Raw genomic sequence first — 17,319 nt, 5'->3', positions numbered from 1 at the left:
ACTCTTTTCACTATTCTGCTGAACAAATAATGAGCTAAGTGGTCCTGTCGTCTCATATTAGGTTAACAGATTGGATTAAAGGAAACCGTCTGCAACCACCAAACTTTCTTCTCTAAATGCATGTCAACATTTTGCAGCATGTTCAGCTATGTGCATGAATCATTTCCAGCAAATCATCCGAGTCATGCATGACAAAATTATTCTCTACCAGTAATGACAGAAACAAAGAAAATGCCATTTGTAGAATGCAATTGCACCCAGTGGCTAACTCTGAGAATATGTATAAACACTGCATGCAGGTGGTGAAAAAAAGGATATGATAAACAAAGATGGGGAAAAAAAAAATGCTAAACTTCAATTTAAAAAAAAACAAACAAACTTGTAAACCCACCCAATGTGCCTTTCTTCAAAAAGACCTTTTCTTACTTTAGTATCCTACTAGTGGAATTTCAGAACTGGTGAAAATTAGCTTGTTGTTTTCCATTTACAAAGTCATCCAGGATTTATTGGGTGCAGCGGTTTCCCTTAAACACTGAGGAATATCTGAGTCCTTCTGTAAGAATTCCCTGAGTCATTTGACCTGTTTTTCCCTTCTGTCCAAGACAATAAGTAATTAAGCCCTGAGGGCTTTATGGGAATGAAAAATAACTGGCCAATCAGCAATGCCTGTTTCTCATTCAGGGGGTTTCCCAGGATTTTGAGGAACCAAACCATCACATGTGGGTTCCCCCTCAAAATCCCATCCCCAACCCTGTAGATATTCCAGTCTGCTGCTCTGCTTATTCTCAGAGTTGAAACACATTGAACCCTTTTTCCCCTTCACTCCCCTCTTTTTCCTCTTTCCTTCACCGGCAGATATCAAGAAGTAGCCGCCTACATAAAGCCTTTCAAGATATTTCAGTTAAGTTCCAGCTCTGACCATGTTTAGAATTACCCTGCTGGGTTTAAAGAGCCAATTTAATCGTAAAGGCAAAGGGGACTTTTTTTTTTGCAGTCTGAAGCATGAGGGAACTAAATATGTGACACCATCAGCGTTATTTCAAAGCTAACCACCGGGGCATTCAGCTGGAGCCTGTATTTCTTTCTGCATACACACAAAGTCAGACACACACACACACACATGCACATTTACGCTAAACTGCAAGTGGTTTTATTCACGCAGACTGTGTTTAAAGACAGTGAAACTGAACTTATTGTGTCGCCTCTACAAAGGCTTTGCAGCTTTTATTTGATGTGGCAGTTTCTTGTAAAACTGGCAGAATATACGAGTCCTTCAATAAGGAATGCTCTGAGTCATTTAGGCCTGTGTGTTGTGTCTGTCAAAATGATGGCTAATGAAGCATGTGGGCATTTTGTCCTTAGAAATGATGCAAACCTTTGGATTGTCATTGTGGTCACCCAGCCGACGTTTACCAGGTTTCCAACTTGGACCGTTGAGAAAAGTTGACAGTTTGTTGCTGATAGTTTTGTAGGTTTTGGATTTCTTCCACAAATACAAGTAGTAATGCAACTAAAAGAAGAAAAAAATACAACCAAATTAGACATTAATAAATAATCAAACACTACATTTAACTGATGAATGCTAACAAAGGAATAGCAATAATCCTAAAATGAATGTTTCTATTTTCTTTGGGCAGAACATTGCTCATGCAGTGCTCTGCCAACAGTGATGGCAGCAAAAATAATCATAACATCCACCTGGCATTACATTTTATTGGCCTCTTTCACCTCAACTGGGCAGTTTGTTTAGAGTAGAGTAATAATGTTATGGTTACAAAATGGCCACTCGGCCAGTGAGGGAAACATGAGCTCACACCTCATCTACCAAAGGTGTTTATACCCAGATGGAGGTGAGCTGCTTGACCGATGGCCAACTTGTGGTAGCCACATCAATGATGAAAGATGAGACTAACCTGCACATAGAGGATTTCAAATCTTTTGATGGGGAAAACCAGGCCGTACACGACTTTGTCGGCTTCTTGAGCAAAGGTACCTGGGGATGGTATGAATAGTGGTGTTTAAAACAAAATGATGTGAATAAATACCTCAAACGTCTACTCCTGTTACTTATTCTTAAAAGTTGAGGGATTACAATAAGGTATAAAAGTTTAATATGTTTAAATATCCAGCTAAGAAAACGTGTCACCAGAAAGACAAACATGAAATGAATCATGTGTTTATCTTATTATTAGCAATTTCTTCATCTTTAAGCTATTTGTCCCTCCACCCAGCTGCTAAATGCGCCACGTTCACCAGCTTTTCATTGATTTTATCTGTTGTTCAGTTGACCAAGACAATAAAACTGAAGTGTAAAATGAAAATGAACTAAAAGATGCTAAAACTCTGAGAGGCTTAGTAACAGACAATGGTTAACAAAGGTTAATTCGGCCTCAAGTTTAACAGTGAAAATGCTACCAAGGGAATGTAGAAACGTTCCTATGAGTCAGTATCCTTTGCGTAAACTGACTTTTCTGTGAACATATACTCTGAAAACAATAAGGTACTATAAAAATACCAGGAACATCTATTCAACATCTATAAAACCACCATCAACTACAGAGAAGTGGGTTTCTCATGATTTAACCAGATACCCTGCACAGACATTTGTTGCAAACTTTTGTTTTCATCACTGTAGTATTTGGTGATACCTTAATTTTTCAAGCCCAAGCATCACAGGTATGTCTGCATGTTCTCAGTTATGTAGGTCATGGTAGTCTTAAGCATTTGAGTTGAAAGGAACAGGATTTCTTTCAAGTTCATGAAGAGGTTTCACTCTCATCTGTGATGTTTCTTTGGTTCTAAAAACTGATGGAGTCCCAGGTATTTCATTCCTAGTGGACTGTCACCCGCAGATGTACGGACACACTTTGTATCCTTAAAGGAGTGCCTCTGAATGTTCACGTTTTGGACAATGACAACAATTTGAGAGGACGCCATCTATTTCTACTTCACCAAATTGAAGCACCAAATATTCCCCACCTATAAGTCACAGTCTTGACATCCCCTTGCAGGCATTTCAACCCCCACTCAAACCTTGAACCAGATGACCTTAACTTTTATGGCCGTGTGGCATGGCAATGTCTCAGAATCCACATCTTTGCTCCTGTGAGCATAATGACCCATGCCTGGGTTCACAGCCTCACTCGTGTAGACTCACAATCACTCTCGGGACCACCTCCAAGGGGACAACCTCAATATGGGTCTCCAATAGTTTTTGAAACTAAAGAAAATCAGATGAGAGGTAAAGTGTCTTCATAAACCAAAAGAGTTTCAGTTGTTCTAAACTCAAGTGATCAAGACCATCACAGACAGGAGAAACTAACAACACCTGGAAGACTTTCATGGTACAGAAAGTCCAACATACAGAAATTTGATCATAACTAAAGTATTTCACCTGAATGCTTTGAATCTTTGAAGGGAAAGTTCAGATTTCAAATTTTAGAAAAAATCTATAGAAATACAGTTTGCCGTGCAAGGGTTACTATGCCATTTTGTGTACTTGAAGTCTGTGTGGCTAAAAATAACGCATGTCAATAGTAGCTATAAATGTTATAGTCCGTGCAAGAAGAACCATTTGCCTTTTGCACAAAACAGATGTGAGGGGCAGCACTGATGGCATTAAGAACTAATCCCACTGTAGCAATTTTATTATTTTGGAACAGATACAGATGTCGATACAACTCAGTGGTGATCCAGTTGTCACACTCTACAAATGCCATGACAGACTAAAAGTCACACTGTCATAAATAAAGTACATTCACTTGCATCCAAAAGAAAAACAATCAGAAGCAAATACAAATGGTAAATAAAAATGGCCTGCATTTATATAGCGCTTTTCTAGTCCCTAAGGACCCCAAAGCGCTTTACATATCCAGTCATTCACCCATTCACACACACATTCACACACTGGTGACAAATGACTTACCAAATAATCTGTCCCAGATAATCAAAATTCCACCATAGTTCTTGTCAATGCAATAAAGGTTCCGCCCTGTTGAGTTTACATTCGTGAGGTTGCTGCATTACTTATCCACATTTTGAAAAATAAACTCTTTTATCTCAGTGATATATAAACATTTTCAGAATTAATTCTGATCTATAACACATCTCCAACATGTCTAATTATTCAATCTTAAAGTCCTTAAGCAATGTTTGACGTAAACAGCAGGTCAATAAAATTAACGTCCTCTTACCATGATGAACTCTGTGGTGTTTTGGAGTGTTCAAGATCCACTCCAGAGGTCCAAGGTCTCTGATTAACTGAAGAAAGACATAAAATCAGCTTTAAAGCAATAACCACTTGCATTTTCCTTATATAAATTAAAATACAAATAAACCGTCTTTACTTGGTTTCCCAGTGACAGCGCTGAAGTGTTTATTTTTTGTCCTTTTTGTTTCGTTTATCCTCCAGTAAAGACAAAATTCAGACAATAACTCTAACTTATTTCCCATCTCTCAGAGAAACCAGAATGAAATAGTTGTTGCTGATATTACCAGTAGTCCAACTGCCTGTTTGTCCAAACACTAGAATAATCACTCTTCTTCCATCTGGTCCCATTCAGACATCTCAATGTAATGTCTGCTGTCATTACCATCTGCGTGTATGCTGAAGTGCAGGGAGGTCCCAAAACAGAGCCATAGCACCAAATATATATTACTTTACATGTAATAACAATCCTGTTTGGAATGAAGTGGACAGAAAACCATTTTGCTGCAGTGGGTAAACTCAAAGTTTCATCTTCTGGAGAGCATAAATGCTACAGTGCTGTAAGTGAAGGCATCTGGTATAACTGGTCTGATGGTGGCAGTACAGAAGTATTCATGTAGCTACCACAAAGAAAACTGTCAATGATCACAATGAATTTTCTTGAAAACTGCGGATGCTTAAAAAACAAACAACATTAAAATAGGGAAATGATGAAACTTAATTTGAATAAAACTGATTGAATAAAACTAGTGTTTCAATTGGAAAGAGTTGTACGAACAAAACCATTCCTCTGACCAATGGAAATATCCATCCATCCATCTTCTTCCGCTTATCCGGGGCCGGGTCCTGGGGGCAGCAGCCTAAGCAGAGAAGCCCAGGCCTCCCTCTCACCAGCCACTTCCTCCAGCTTGTCCAGGGGAACACCAAGGGGTTCACAGGCCAACTGAGAGATATAATCTCTCCAGCGTGTCCTGGGTCTGCCCCAGGGCCTCCTCCCGGTGGGACATGCCCGGAACACCTCACCCAGGAGGCGCCCAGGAGGCATCCTTGTCAGATGCCCGAACCACCTCAACTGGCTCCTTTCAATGTGGAGGATCAGCTCTATTCTGAGCCCCTCCCGAATGGCCGAACTTCTCACCCTCTCTATAAGGGAGAGGCCAGCCACCCGCAGGAGGTACCACAGGGGTCAGGCGATCCCCGGCTACCAAGACTGGCCAATGGAAATAATTTTGGCAAATCTTTAAATCTAAACTAGTACCAAAAAAAGTTAAATATTCCAGCAAATTGCTGTTGGAAGCCTTACTCTAGCTGTCAGAATCACTTTCAAATATTCATAACATCCATATTACATTTGTTGACCTGATTAACAAGCTCAAAAGAGTTAATTTCTCCAATAAAGAATATTATTTATGGTGATGTTAGCACAACAACTACAGTGTTGGAAAAAAGACTTCGTGGCAATAGAAGAAAACTCCTGACACTGGTTAAAGCCATTGTTACACACACGCGGTCTAGTCCAACACCCATGACGTTTAAACCATCAGGAATACATTTTGTGCAAATTATTCATTTTTTGTTGGAAGGTACCAAACTGATTCATCCGTGAGTCATTATAGATTAAAGAGGTCACAGTGAGCATATTTCACACAGTTCATGTTTCTCTTTTGGTTGCAAGTCATATTTCTATGGATCACATCAGTATGACAGACGGAGAAATGTGCACGGTTGGACAGAATTTCTCTGCGATTCATTATTTCCACATAATGGCTGCGCCTGGCAGCCGAGCGTGAGAGTTTTATCTTGAATGAAAGGGGTCTCCACCACTTCACTCCAGCTCTGAAGCTGCAGCGAATAGTGAGCCGGTAAATTATATGACATCAAAAAAAAAAAAAAAAAACAAAAAAAAAAACCACCCTCTAAAGGAGGCATAAATTACATCCCTCAGAAAATTGTGACTATTACGACTGTTCTCACTAATAGTGCACTAAAAGATCGAGGGCGTTCCAAATCCATTCATTCCCTCTAACGATTGTGGGGATTGTAAAAGTGATACTCTCAGTCACTTTAAAAGGCAGACAGAATGGTCATGCTTCTGTTTGGAATATTTCATAAAATCTCATTATTTTTTATTGAATACAGGTTCCACTGCAACATAGAGTCCACAAAAGTCTGGCTTAACAGACAGATTAGCACTGGCACAGGGAGACAGACAACTTTACAGACTTTTCGTTCCTGTTATTTCTTTAAACAACAATCACATTAATTCAGGTAATACTAATCAGGTAGTGCTACATACTGCCTGAAAATATTTTATAATTGCATCATAGAGGTAGAATACCTCTTTGACTAAACAATGAAGTTGCAGCCATGTTACTGAATTATGCTATTGAATAATTGACAAATATGCATTTTTCCCGACATTATGTCATCATGGATAAACAAAACTTTGATATTTTGGGGATAAACTGATGAAAAACTACCCTGAATTGAAATCTGCAGAAAAATTCCACAACGCTAAGGTGATCGTCTGCCAGTACTCAACATGCAATTTCTATAGCCAGGTGACCACTTAATGTCCATTTAGATAATGCTTCTAAATAACTGCTCAAAAATTCCTGAAGGCATTTAGAGTCTGTTATAGAACCAAATATAGCCTCTTCAAACTCTTCATTTCAGCACTTAATTGTACCTCATTGAAATTTCATTATTGTTAGAAAAGGAATTCTTACATATGTACTAAAATATTTAGCTTCAAAGTAACAGCTGTTCTTACAGCTGCAAACAAAATGATTTAAAAATATTGCAACTTTAACTTTGAAGGCAAATGTTCTCCTTTTTGGGAATGTTTCACTTTTTTAAGTTTCACTACTCCTCAGAAAGTAGGTAGCAGGTGTTTGCAGACAACTCTAGATCTTGCATGAAAAATGACTATTGGCTTGCAAGCAACCACTCAACCAGTCAGGGAACGCACTTTGATGATGACATTCATCCAGAGTCATTAAGGATTTAGATTCAGTTTAAGGGGAAAAATATATATATATAAAAACATAACAAGTGAGTCGTTAGGATAGTGACAGCTGTGTTTAGGCAAGGCAAGGCAAGGCAAGTTTATTTATATAGCACAATTCAACAACAAGGTGATTCAAAGTGCTTTACAGAGACATTAAAAACAAAAACAAATAAAAAGCATTTTATAGGAAAATGCCACTCCAAACCTTTAAACAGTAATAGTGTCATCTTTATAATGTACTGATACCAAATCTCTCATAAATACACACCTAGTAAAAACACAAGCAAAGGATATGGACAACTACCATGGGTTAGTATTAAAATCAGGCCCTTGTTTTGGCATTTTTCACAGAAAAAAAAAAAAAAAAACATACACTGTTGAATGAGCCTGTTTACCTCAGTATGGATCCAGAACTGGTAGAGCAGGTTTAATTGTATGTGAACAGCGAATATGGATGGAGGTACAGCCAGGGCCATCGGCAAATAGAAAACCTGAAGAAAGAAAGAATTCAACAGAATTCTCATGGAACCATAATACAGTGTGACAGGGTCCCAATAACACTAGTTTATTGCTCCAATAAGGTGGAACTGCAAGCCTGTTTTTGCTAAATGATGCTCAATATTTCTGTTATTATTTTCCTGACTCACAAAGTTAAACACAAGTAAAACAATCCAGGTAACAATGTCCTATAGGTTTAAGTGTTTACTATTCAAAACTGAATAAAACTCTTTCTGCAGTCAGAGATTTGAGTCTTGAAGCTTTCAAAGATTTAAGTGAAACAATTTAAATTTAATTAATTTAATATTTCTATTCCATCTTTGTTATTTATTTTTATTTCTAAATGTAGCGCCAAGTCCCAATAGTCAGTTGCCTCAAAGTGCTTTATATTAGAAGTTAAAAACCCAACAATAACAACAACAACAACAACAACAACAACGTTATTTATTCTGCAGCCAAAATCAAAAAAGGTTACAAATACAGTATACACTCTTAAGAAAAGGCTACAGTAAAATAGCTGGTTTCTGTGGCTCTTAGTAAACATTACTCACACAGAAGTTGGGAGTCCATTTGTTGGGGACTTATTTCCGGCAGATTTGGTGGTCGAGAGTCTTTACAGCAGTTGGATTGCACTTGAGTAAATGAGTCAAACTCCAAGTCCACTGTGATCAGAAGAATCAAGTTATCTAGTACCAAAGTGTGACTAGATTTGTTTTTCATTGTTTTTGGACAACGAGGCAGCTCTATGGTGCAGAGAATTTAAAAAAAAACCATTAAGTTTTGGATATGAAGACAATATTCATTAGAGCATTTCAGTCATTCATCATCCAATGTTTCCCATGGAATTAGACTGTACTCTTGTTGTTAGCAATGACACTTGATGCACCCAGGCTTAAATTAAAAACGTATTTCACAATGAAATCAACTGACTCTTCAGTGAGGTCTTCATCTCATCAACCTAAAACTGTGCTGGCACAGGTGGCAGTCCATGTTCTACTTTCCAGCTGTGCAGGTCTGCACCTGGCACAGGTTCTGCTTAGAGTGGCCCTCCAGCTTAGAGCAGGTTTCTACACCACAAGCAGTAAAAGATGCAGTCCACTACAGTGGACCTGGAGTTTGACTCATTTACTCAAGTGCAATCCAACTGCTGTGGAATGAAAGACTCTTTGGAGATAGCTAGTTACTGTAGTTAGCCGAATCTCATTTTTCAAATTACAAATGTCTAATACTGTAACTTATGTCTGAATGCAATCATGTTGTTCTTTTAGAAAAAAAATCTGTGTGTCTAAAACAAAGGCTATCACTTGAAACATCCTTTAAAAGAATGAATATTGTCTTACCCATGAGGTAAACGGCTGGGTGACAGATTGTCTGAGGGCAGTGGTAAGGTTGTAGTACTCTGAACTGTGATGAACCTGGTGAGCAGCCCAAAGGACAGCAACCTCTGAAGAGCAATCATACACACACATTGTTAAAGATTGGACAGGAGCCATGTTGCCCTCTATATACAATTCATTCACTAGCCTTAAAGCCTCTCAGTACAACAAATGATTTATGCCAATCAAACCCTTCCCAATCCCCAAATAAGCAACTATACACTTTTATCCCCAGGAGGAGCCATTTTAACCTTGCTTCTGGCCAGCTGTGAAGAAAACCTGAGACCTGAGCCTAGCTGGTCATAGGGGGGTAGGGATTTCAGGCTATTTTGACTATGGGGGTATTTGGCTGCAGCTGGTTAGCGTCCAGCTTGATGTCCCAGTGCTCCAGTTTACATTCCTCTGCTGTGTTGTGATACTTGCTACATTAATATCTGTGTTACACTTCATTTTAACATCCAAAGGGAACATGCTTGTTAAGTTTCACTGGATCTCCAGGCCGTTTCCGGACCACCCCGTCTGGTCTGTGCTTTTTGGCACCTCCTGGCTACTTTGGCTTCTGCTGCTGTACAAGGAGAATAGTAACCTTCAAATACTTCAGAACCACATAACCCTATATGCAGACTATATATGGTAATATATTCCTTATAATAAAAGCCCCAGCAATTAAATTAGGTTTGAGTTTCATATTGCAGCATTGCTGTGTAATGCGATTACATTTGAGTTAAATTAGGCATTAGGATGTGTGAATGTGGTCACATTAGGGTGGTTGAAAATTAAAAAATCTCAAGCTTAGATTTGGCTCAAATGACACTTTATATTGTTTTGTTTTTTATTCATCTAAATGTTTTTTCATCAAGAAATTTGACACTTGAGAAACGCTCATATCTTTTCTGTCTAGGTTCGCCAACTCTTTGGAATTCCTAGGACTTCTACATTGACCACATTTGATTAATCAATCTTCATCTAAGACTTTCACAGCCTGAAGCCTGTCACAGCTGACACAGATGGCCAAATTAGAGCAGCAATTAACCTGAGCATGCGCCTAGTGTGGCTACAACACAAACGTCACACAGAACAGAATATTCAAACCAGGAACCTTGTTGTCAGGCAACTTTGTCAACCACTTCATGACCAACCATTACATGAAGGAGGGTAAAAGGTTCTTTTCATATCTCAGTTGTAGACAAGAGCAAAATCAATCACAGTCCAGGCTTTAAAAAAAAAAAAAAAAAAAAAAAATACAAGACCTTCCATACTAACAAGTCCAAGTGAAATTAAAAATACGGGTTGTAACATTACCCATCAAAACATAAAGTCGTAAATCAGTATTTGACAAATCTGCTCTTGTCATTTACGGATTGGTTGGTGTTAGCCATGACTTCCTTACAAATTACTAAAGAATAAGCATTGCATAGAAGCTACAGAATGCTACTAACGATTTCCAAGGATCAGATCATACATGAGAACACCATATAAAGATGAAAGCTGTGACCAAGAACCCAAGAGCATTAAGTTTTGCAGTTTGCTAATATTGATGTTCATGTGTTCACAATACAAACCAAATAAGAACACTGTTAATGGAAGGACACCACAAAGAAAGAGACACTTCAAGGACAATGGTTTATGAACAGCTTAGTGACACCTTTATAGAAAAAACAAAAGAAAAAAAAGAAAATTAAAAATATATAATTGTTGACAAGTTTAACTCTTCCTTGCCCTCCGTTTCACAAACTTGTGAGTTGTATTAAGGCCAGCAGTCATGAAACAAAAATGGGTCGAGGGTCTCTTGCACCTGAACAAACAAACTGCTAAAAACCTAAGGTGAGTGGTAAGAGAGTGGAGGAGCATGGTGATCTGTTCTAACACATTTAATCAGTGATAGTGAGGCAGAATTCAGTTTCAGAAAACCTCAAGTGAAAACTACCGCTCCTGAGCAATAGTCCACAGCACTCGTATTTAACAGGGTTATTGCTGGACGTCAGCAGGTGTGAGAATAAATGTCACAGACTGTTTTTGGAAGTGTCACATATCGTGTTAAACACCATATTTTGGATTGACTCAAAATGGAAGCAACAAGGTTGGATTTTGTTTCAAACTTTATTGAACCTAAGTGCCACTGAAATCTGCTGATGAGGCAGAGGAGAGAAGTGTGGGAGGAGAGGAAGAGTGAAGGAGAGTGACTGAACTACAACAGTCAAGCACAAAAATTATGATATTTCTTCCACTCTGAACCATAGGGTATTCAAAGATGAACTGTCCTGCTAAGAGACAGATTCAGAGGATAATCCAGCCTTTGTTCAATTCCAGCAGCCTGAAGCTCTTGCTTTTTTTTCTTCTAACTGGAGTCATGCTTGGCGGGGTTCAAGACTAAGGGCGGCTAAGATTGATGTTTGTTGTCATTGATAGGAAGTTGGAACAGCTAAGCTTCACTGCAAGCCCATGTCCTCATCTCTGGACTCGGCGGGACACTGCATAGTTTGGCAGGGTCTATTCAGGAGGGAAGCCCCGTTAATGGTGAGAACCAGTGCCACAGAGCCCACGTTCCCAGCAAGAGCACAGAAATGCTGAGGACGGCCCTTCCATCTGTCCTCCAGTGAGCCTTAACTCAGGATTTCTCAGGAACAACAAGGATGAGTACATACTAATCAGGTGATGGACATTTATGACACTTTTTTACCACACCCACAGGAGATACATGTTTGTGACTGTCAGTTCCCCAGTAAACTCGGGAAACCTAAATGTGCCACTGCTTTGCTCAACTGTTTAACCCCTAGTGCATATCAGTGTAACTGCAGGCACCAAAAGCAATTGTACTCTTATTTAGTTCGATTTTATTTATTGTCAGAACGTACAATATTAGAGCAAAAACAACCTCAACAACCAGACAATCCCATATGTGAAGGCACTTGGTATAAATAGGGCGGTAGTATCCCCCACCCCCACTCCAGCAGAACCAGTTTCAGGGAGAGACAATCAACTGCCATGGGTGTGAAATAGATGGGTAATAAAAGGGTAACATTCAAAAAAAAAAAAAGTTATGATTGTGATACACAATAGTAGTTTCACTTATGTGTGCTTATGAGTGTTCAGTAACTAAGAGATGGTTTAGGGTCACCTGGTTCAACCCCAACTAAGCGTTATTAAGGGTTTTAAGCCAAATCGTAAAAATCAAAAAAGGAATCTCTGTCTTGAACCCAAACTAACAGATATTTAAAAGGGGCCGTTAGCAGAAAAACTAAAGAAACTAAAAGATAAAGCAAAACTTGCAATAACGGGAGGGGGGGCATTTCTCCTGAAGCTCTCTCCTCTTTTCTAAGACACTGCTACAAGTATGGCCACAGCACATGGTTCATATGTGTTAAAACTAAATCAGTGTTCAGGTTTAATAACTCCATGGTTAAATAGTCATCTGAATAATGCAAAGCAAGACTTTATTCCTTTGTTACTACTCACCTGATGTGGTACCCCCCAAAAAACAAACAAACAAACAAAACAAAACAAAAAACAAAAACCAAAAGACTCACTGGTACTAAATGCATTTTTGAACTTTGAAACGTTTTTATAAAAGATTTTTGCTTAATTAGGTAACTTAAGTTTATTAATGTAATTTAAACAACTTATGATGTAAGATTAAAAATGGTAATGGATTTTGGGCTCTTTGCTACCATGCTAATGGAAGCCTGCTAACAGACTGACAATAGCAACACTTATAATGTGATGTTTAATGGGTAAGCAAATGTTAAAACATGGTTGCAACTATGGCATATTTATATCTATTAGTGGAATAACTAATGGGCACTAAAGACCAAATATTGCTAAGGATGAAAGTCTCAAACTTGAAGAACTGAAATTTTCACCTGGTTCAGGGTCTCAAAGTCATAAACATTAATCCAGTGTGTGATGAAGCCAATTTTAATAACACTCACTCATGTCATTTTATTTGGGAAAAAAGTGTGATGGCAGAGTTTGTCTTCTAAAGTCATGTGATCCTGAGCAGGAGCAGAGGAAGCCCAACCAGCTGGCTGTCCCTGGGGACCAATTGTAGGCTGGAGATTTATTCTTGTTCTTCTCTGTTCACAAAAGAGAGATTTCTAGGCTAAAGAACAGACTCACTCACTCATCCTAGCACATACCACACAACTGATTTCTTTTTCCTCCTGTAAATAAATCACTTAACGCTCAATATTGTGGATACCCTTTTTTGTTACAACCTAGAGTCAATTGTAACAAAATGGGGGTTCATCTGGGATAAAATACTCACAGAATCCCTTCACTGTAAGTGTTCATGTTTTTCCTTTTCACTCATCTTTTGAACAGTTTGTTCTGCAATATTTTACACACTGCAGCAGCAGAAACTTACTGTCCCAGTACGTGGAATCAGTTGAAGAGATATTGCAGGACGTCTGCGTTATAACTTTTTTTAGAATCATTATCTGGCACGTAATCAAGGTCCATAATAATGAAATCATAATCAGTCATGTAATGTGACTGGGTTAGACTTTGACACGGCCTGTTTACATCCATCCAAACCATGTCAGGAGCAGTGTTTATATAACCAGAGTCATGTAAACACAAGAGCCAAAGTCCAATTGAGATCCATAAATTTAGCTCTAGTCAAGGCCACCACCAAGCCCCTACAAGTGCCAATTTATACCTTGAATAATGCTGCTATAAGAAGAAAATATGACTAAATAAAAGAAAAATAATCACCATAGGAGTAGATCCAAACTGACACTCTTTTAACCACTCAAACCCTATAAAATGCTTTTACAGTTACATCAATCAGATGTCTAAATCATCACCCTCAGAGACAAACACTTGGCAGTAATAAGCAACATCCTTCAGCCATCATGTGCAGCCCTCTGAGTGGTGGGCTGCCCTGTCAATCACAGGACTAATGGGCTGTGAACAGCTCTCCAGTGTTTGGATTGGAGGACTCTTGGATAGGGTGCCAACCCAAACAGCAACGCAGGGCTCAGTGGGATGGTCGGCCAACTCTCCTCCATCTCTGCCATACTTCATGCTGTCCACACAGTTCAGTCACACACTAAAGTAAACACACTAACCCTGGTCAGGCCCACTTGCAGCTCTCACAAACAGGGTGTAAAAACTATGCAAAGAAAGTGACAGGAGAAATAAAATTGATTTTCTGTTTAATTTTGTTATATCAACATTGTGCTTTAATTGATCATATTTCCACGTCCATTATTTCAGTGTGCTGAAATCCAAAGCACCAGTTCTTTGCCCTGCCTGTTATTGCTTTCTGTTGCAGACCCAACATCAGAATCCACCTCTTCAGTTCCCAGAGGTTTAAAAAGTGGTGAAACACTGTTTAGCATGCACCTTTCCCAGCTTCATTAAAATGTCTTGGTGGCATCAAATTAAACCTGAGTACATTATAAAAAATTTAATTTCGGTTTCAGCATTTGATATGTTTCCTTTGTAAAACTGCCCATTAAATACAGAGTTCAGATACATTTAGTTACATTTTATTCAGCTAGCAGGGTTATGAATTTCTAAGACAAAAACATTTACAGTTGAACCCAAAAGGATATTTAGTTTTTTGTATATAATGAGAGTTTAAATGACATTTATAATGTCCAAGTTTAAAAAGAACTTTCAATTACTGCTTTGCATGCGTGTGTTTCAGGCAATCAGACCCCATTCACATGACAAGGAGAGACAGTTTTTTTAAAAAGACTCCTGCCTTTGGTTTTATTTTTCATTTTAAATGTTACATAAAAAGACTAAATCCAGCAAATCAAATAAAAACAGGAATTGCTGAAGTATGTCTTACCACTCAAGAACAAGCAATGTAGTAATACTGAAAAAATTAACAGGAAATGAGAAAACCCTACAAAAAAACGCAGGTTTGGTTAAAATTCAAAAGTAAAAAAAAAACAAAAAAAAAAATGTTTTACTAATCCATCCTCATATTCATTTTTCACGTTCACACTTCATCCTTCCAGTCGGTGGAAGTTTGTCCTCAGCTTTGTCTGCAGCTGAAATCACCTCTTCTGTCAAAACTGTTGACAGAGGGAAGTCTGTCCGTGCAGCAAGCAGAGCACACGAGGGCAGCAGACAGCCTGACTCTGGCCTCTGCTGAGCTCAGCGACCCTCTCAGTGATCATAACACACACTTCTTTTCCACACTTTGGTTAAAGCTGTACATACAGGCACTGTGGATATTATCTCTTTGTGATGTCTAGGTTCAATCAGACCAGTTTCTCTTGGTCTGATTCTACAGTTCTTTCCCTCTCAATGCGCACAGAGCAGACAGTATGAGCAAAGAGGCCTATAGATCACCGTTGATGTTATCTTTACCTCCCGTGAGGCCTTTCACTTGCTCTGTTCTGCTGCCGTGAGTGAGACTCCCACATCCTGACCAAACCGTACAGACAGAACCAGCAAACCAAGCGGGGGTCCGGATTCTTCTGTTGGCCCTGCAACCTGCACTAGGCCAGGAACTTGCTGTCAGAATAAAGATTTATGAAGACCTGGCTGCCTGGGGGGCTTTTCAAGGCCCGGACCCTCTCAACCTTGCCCCACAGCCAGAAGGTGCTTCTCTTTAAACAACATCCACACCGGCCAGCTCTCCTTTGGGACGGAGGACAGTGACAAGCACATCTGTTTGTCTCAACAACTGCTGCTGTCTGCAGGGCTGAATGACAGTGGGTGTTTGGACACACCAGCAGAAAGTTAAAGTTAGGTTTGTTTGTTTGTTTGTTTTTTAAAGGCTGGTTGATCCAGAGAGCAGAGAACGGGTTAAATACATATATTTTATATACTTGGCCCAAATTTCTGCACTTTTTCCCTCTGCATGGAGGCCTTTGGATTACGTTATTTCATATACATATACACATACATACATATATAGTTTTTACATAGCATTTTTTATGTGTCTATTTAGCCTGTAAGATACATTAAAAAAAAAACAAACAAACAAACAAACAAACAAACAAACCCTAATACTAAATAGGCAATGACAGCAATCACGTGTCCAACCCTGGTTTATGTTCCACAATAGCACACATCTGTTCCACTGGATTTTATTCTAAATTACAATTTTGGCTTCAAATGATAAAAACAAGTTACCATACTCTTATTGCATTCCGGTATCCTCCTTTTTGAATGATGATGTTTTCACTCCATCTTTAAGACTGTTTAGTATGGCTTGAGATCACAGAAAGACGGTCTTTGTTCAACACACTAAAGTAAGAAGTACTAACAATGTTCCTATAGAAGAGTCATTAATAGTTGCCTCTAACATGTCCTGCTATGTTTTAAGATCATTAAAAGGTCTTTTGCCCTGTCTGTTTCTGGTGGTGTATGATGAAATGGTAAGTTAAGATGCCTTTACACACACACACACACACACACACACACACTAACCAATATCACAAGGTGATGAGATCGGGACTTTGACGTAAGGTCTGGTTTAGTCACAGTCTCACTACTGGAAATACTTTGATTTAGGCCAAAGAGTTGAATGAATACAGCATGTAGGAGCCAGGACGCAGGAAATTAAATTACCAGTTAGCTCGACTTAACAGTCACACATCATACAGACTTTGTACAATTAATCTGGCAGGTTAAACACAGTTTAAAGTCAGATCTAATTGTGTTGGATATTTGTTTTCTCAAACCTGCTTGCGCTTTTTCGGGTTGTTATCTGAAAACATGACCATCATCATCTGCCGAGAGTAGCAAATCCCTGTTTGTGAGAGAGTGTTCGACTTAAAAAGCTTTCCTCTGTTTATAGAATATAAGAAATATATCCAAATACACAAATTTACTGAATATTTGACATTTGCTAGAGAAATAAATGAAAGCAGGCCCCCCGTGTAAATACAGTGAAAACAACGTATCTGTGTTATCTGTGTCTGTGCAGCTAGGTGCTGCTGTCGGACGGCAAAGTAAACAGCACTTCATGTATCGGCTCAGTCACCAATATCCGATCCAACTACAGAGCGCCATTAGCTGCATTCATCTGCACTCAGACCTCCCAGGGTGGAGACTATGACCTGGCACATGCATGGGAGAAACGCATAACTTAATAAGGTGATAACTCCTTACCAGATAACTGTGGGTCCCAATTATTTTAAAACATACAAGTTAAAATGGTTTAGAGTCACGGCAATGGATGATTTATTAGTTCATACAGACAATTCAATTCAGCTGCAATTCCAGTAGATAACCTGAACTCGACTTCCCAGTGCCATCAA

The 17,319-nt window shown here is 38.9% G+C and overlaps 1 protein-coding gene across 2 annotated transcripts in view; it reads right to left on the bottom strand.

Annotated features, from left to right (window-relative positions):
* agmo (alkylglycerol monooxygenase) overlaps window positions 1-17,319 on the bottom strand; it is a 49,250-nt gene that overhangs the window by 20,762 nt on the left and 11,169 nt on the right. For both annotated transcript variants that reach the window (XM_003450291.5, XM_005455125.4), the window contains exons 4-9: window positions 9,056-9,159; window positions 7,613-7,708; window positions 4,194-4,260; window positions 3,926-3,991; window positions 1,914-1,993; window positions 1,376-1,510 (exon numbers count right to left, since the gene is read on the bottom strand). In XM_003450291.5, the coding sequence (XP_003450339.1) occupies window positions 1,376-1,510; window positions 1,914-1,993; window positions 3,926-3,991; window positions 4,194-4,260; window positions 7,613-7,708; window positions 9,056-9,159 (548 nt within the window). The remainder of the gene's footprint in view (window positions 1-1,375; window positions 1,511-1,913; window positions 1,994-3,925; window positions 3,992-4,193; window positions 4,261-7,612; window positions 7,709-9,055; window positions 9,160-17,319) is intronic.

Source organism: Oreochromis niloticus, linkage group LG11 (assembly GCF_001858045.2).
Source record: "Oreochromis niloticus isolate F11D_XX linkage group LG11, O_niloticus_UMD_NMBU, whole genome shotgun sequence".
NCBI lineage: Eukaryota > Metazoa > Chordata > Actinopteri > Cichliformes > Cichlidae > Oreochromis > Oreochromis niloticus.
The sequence above is the reverse complement of the archived record's forward strand: the minus strand, read 5'-3'. Positions and strand labels throughout refer to the sequence as shown.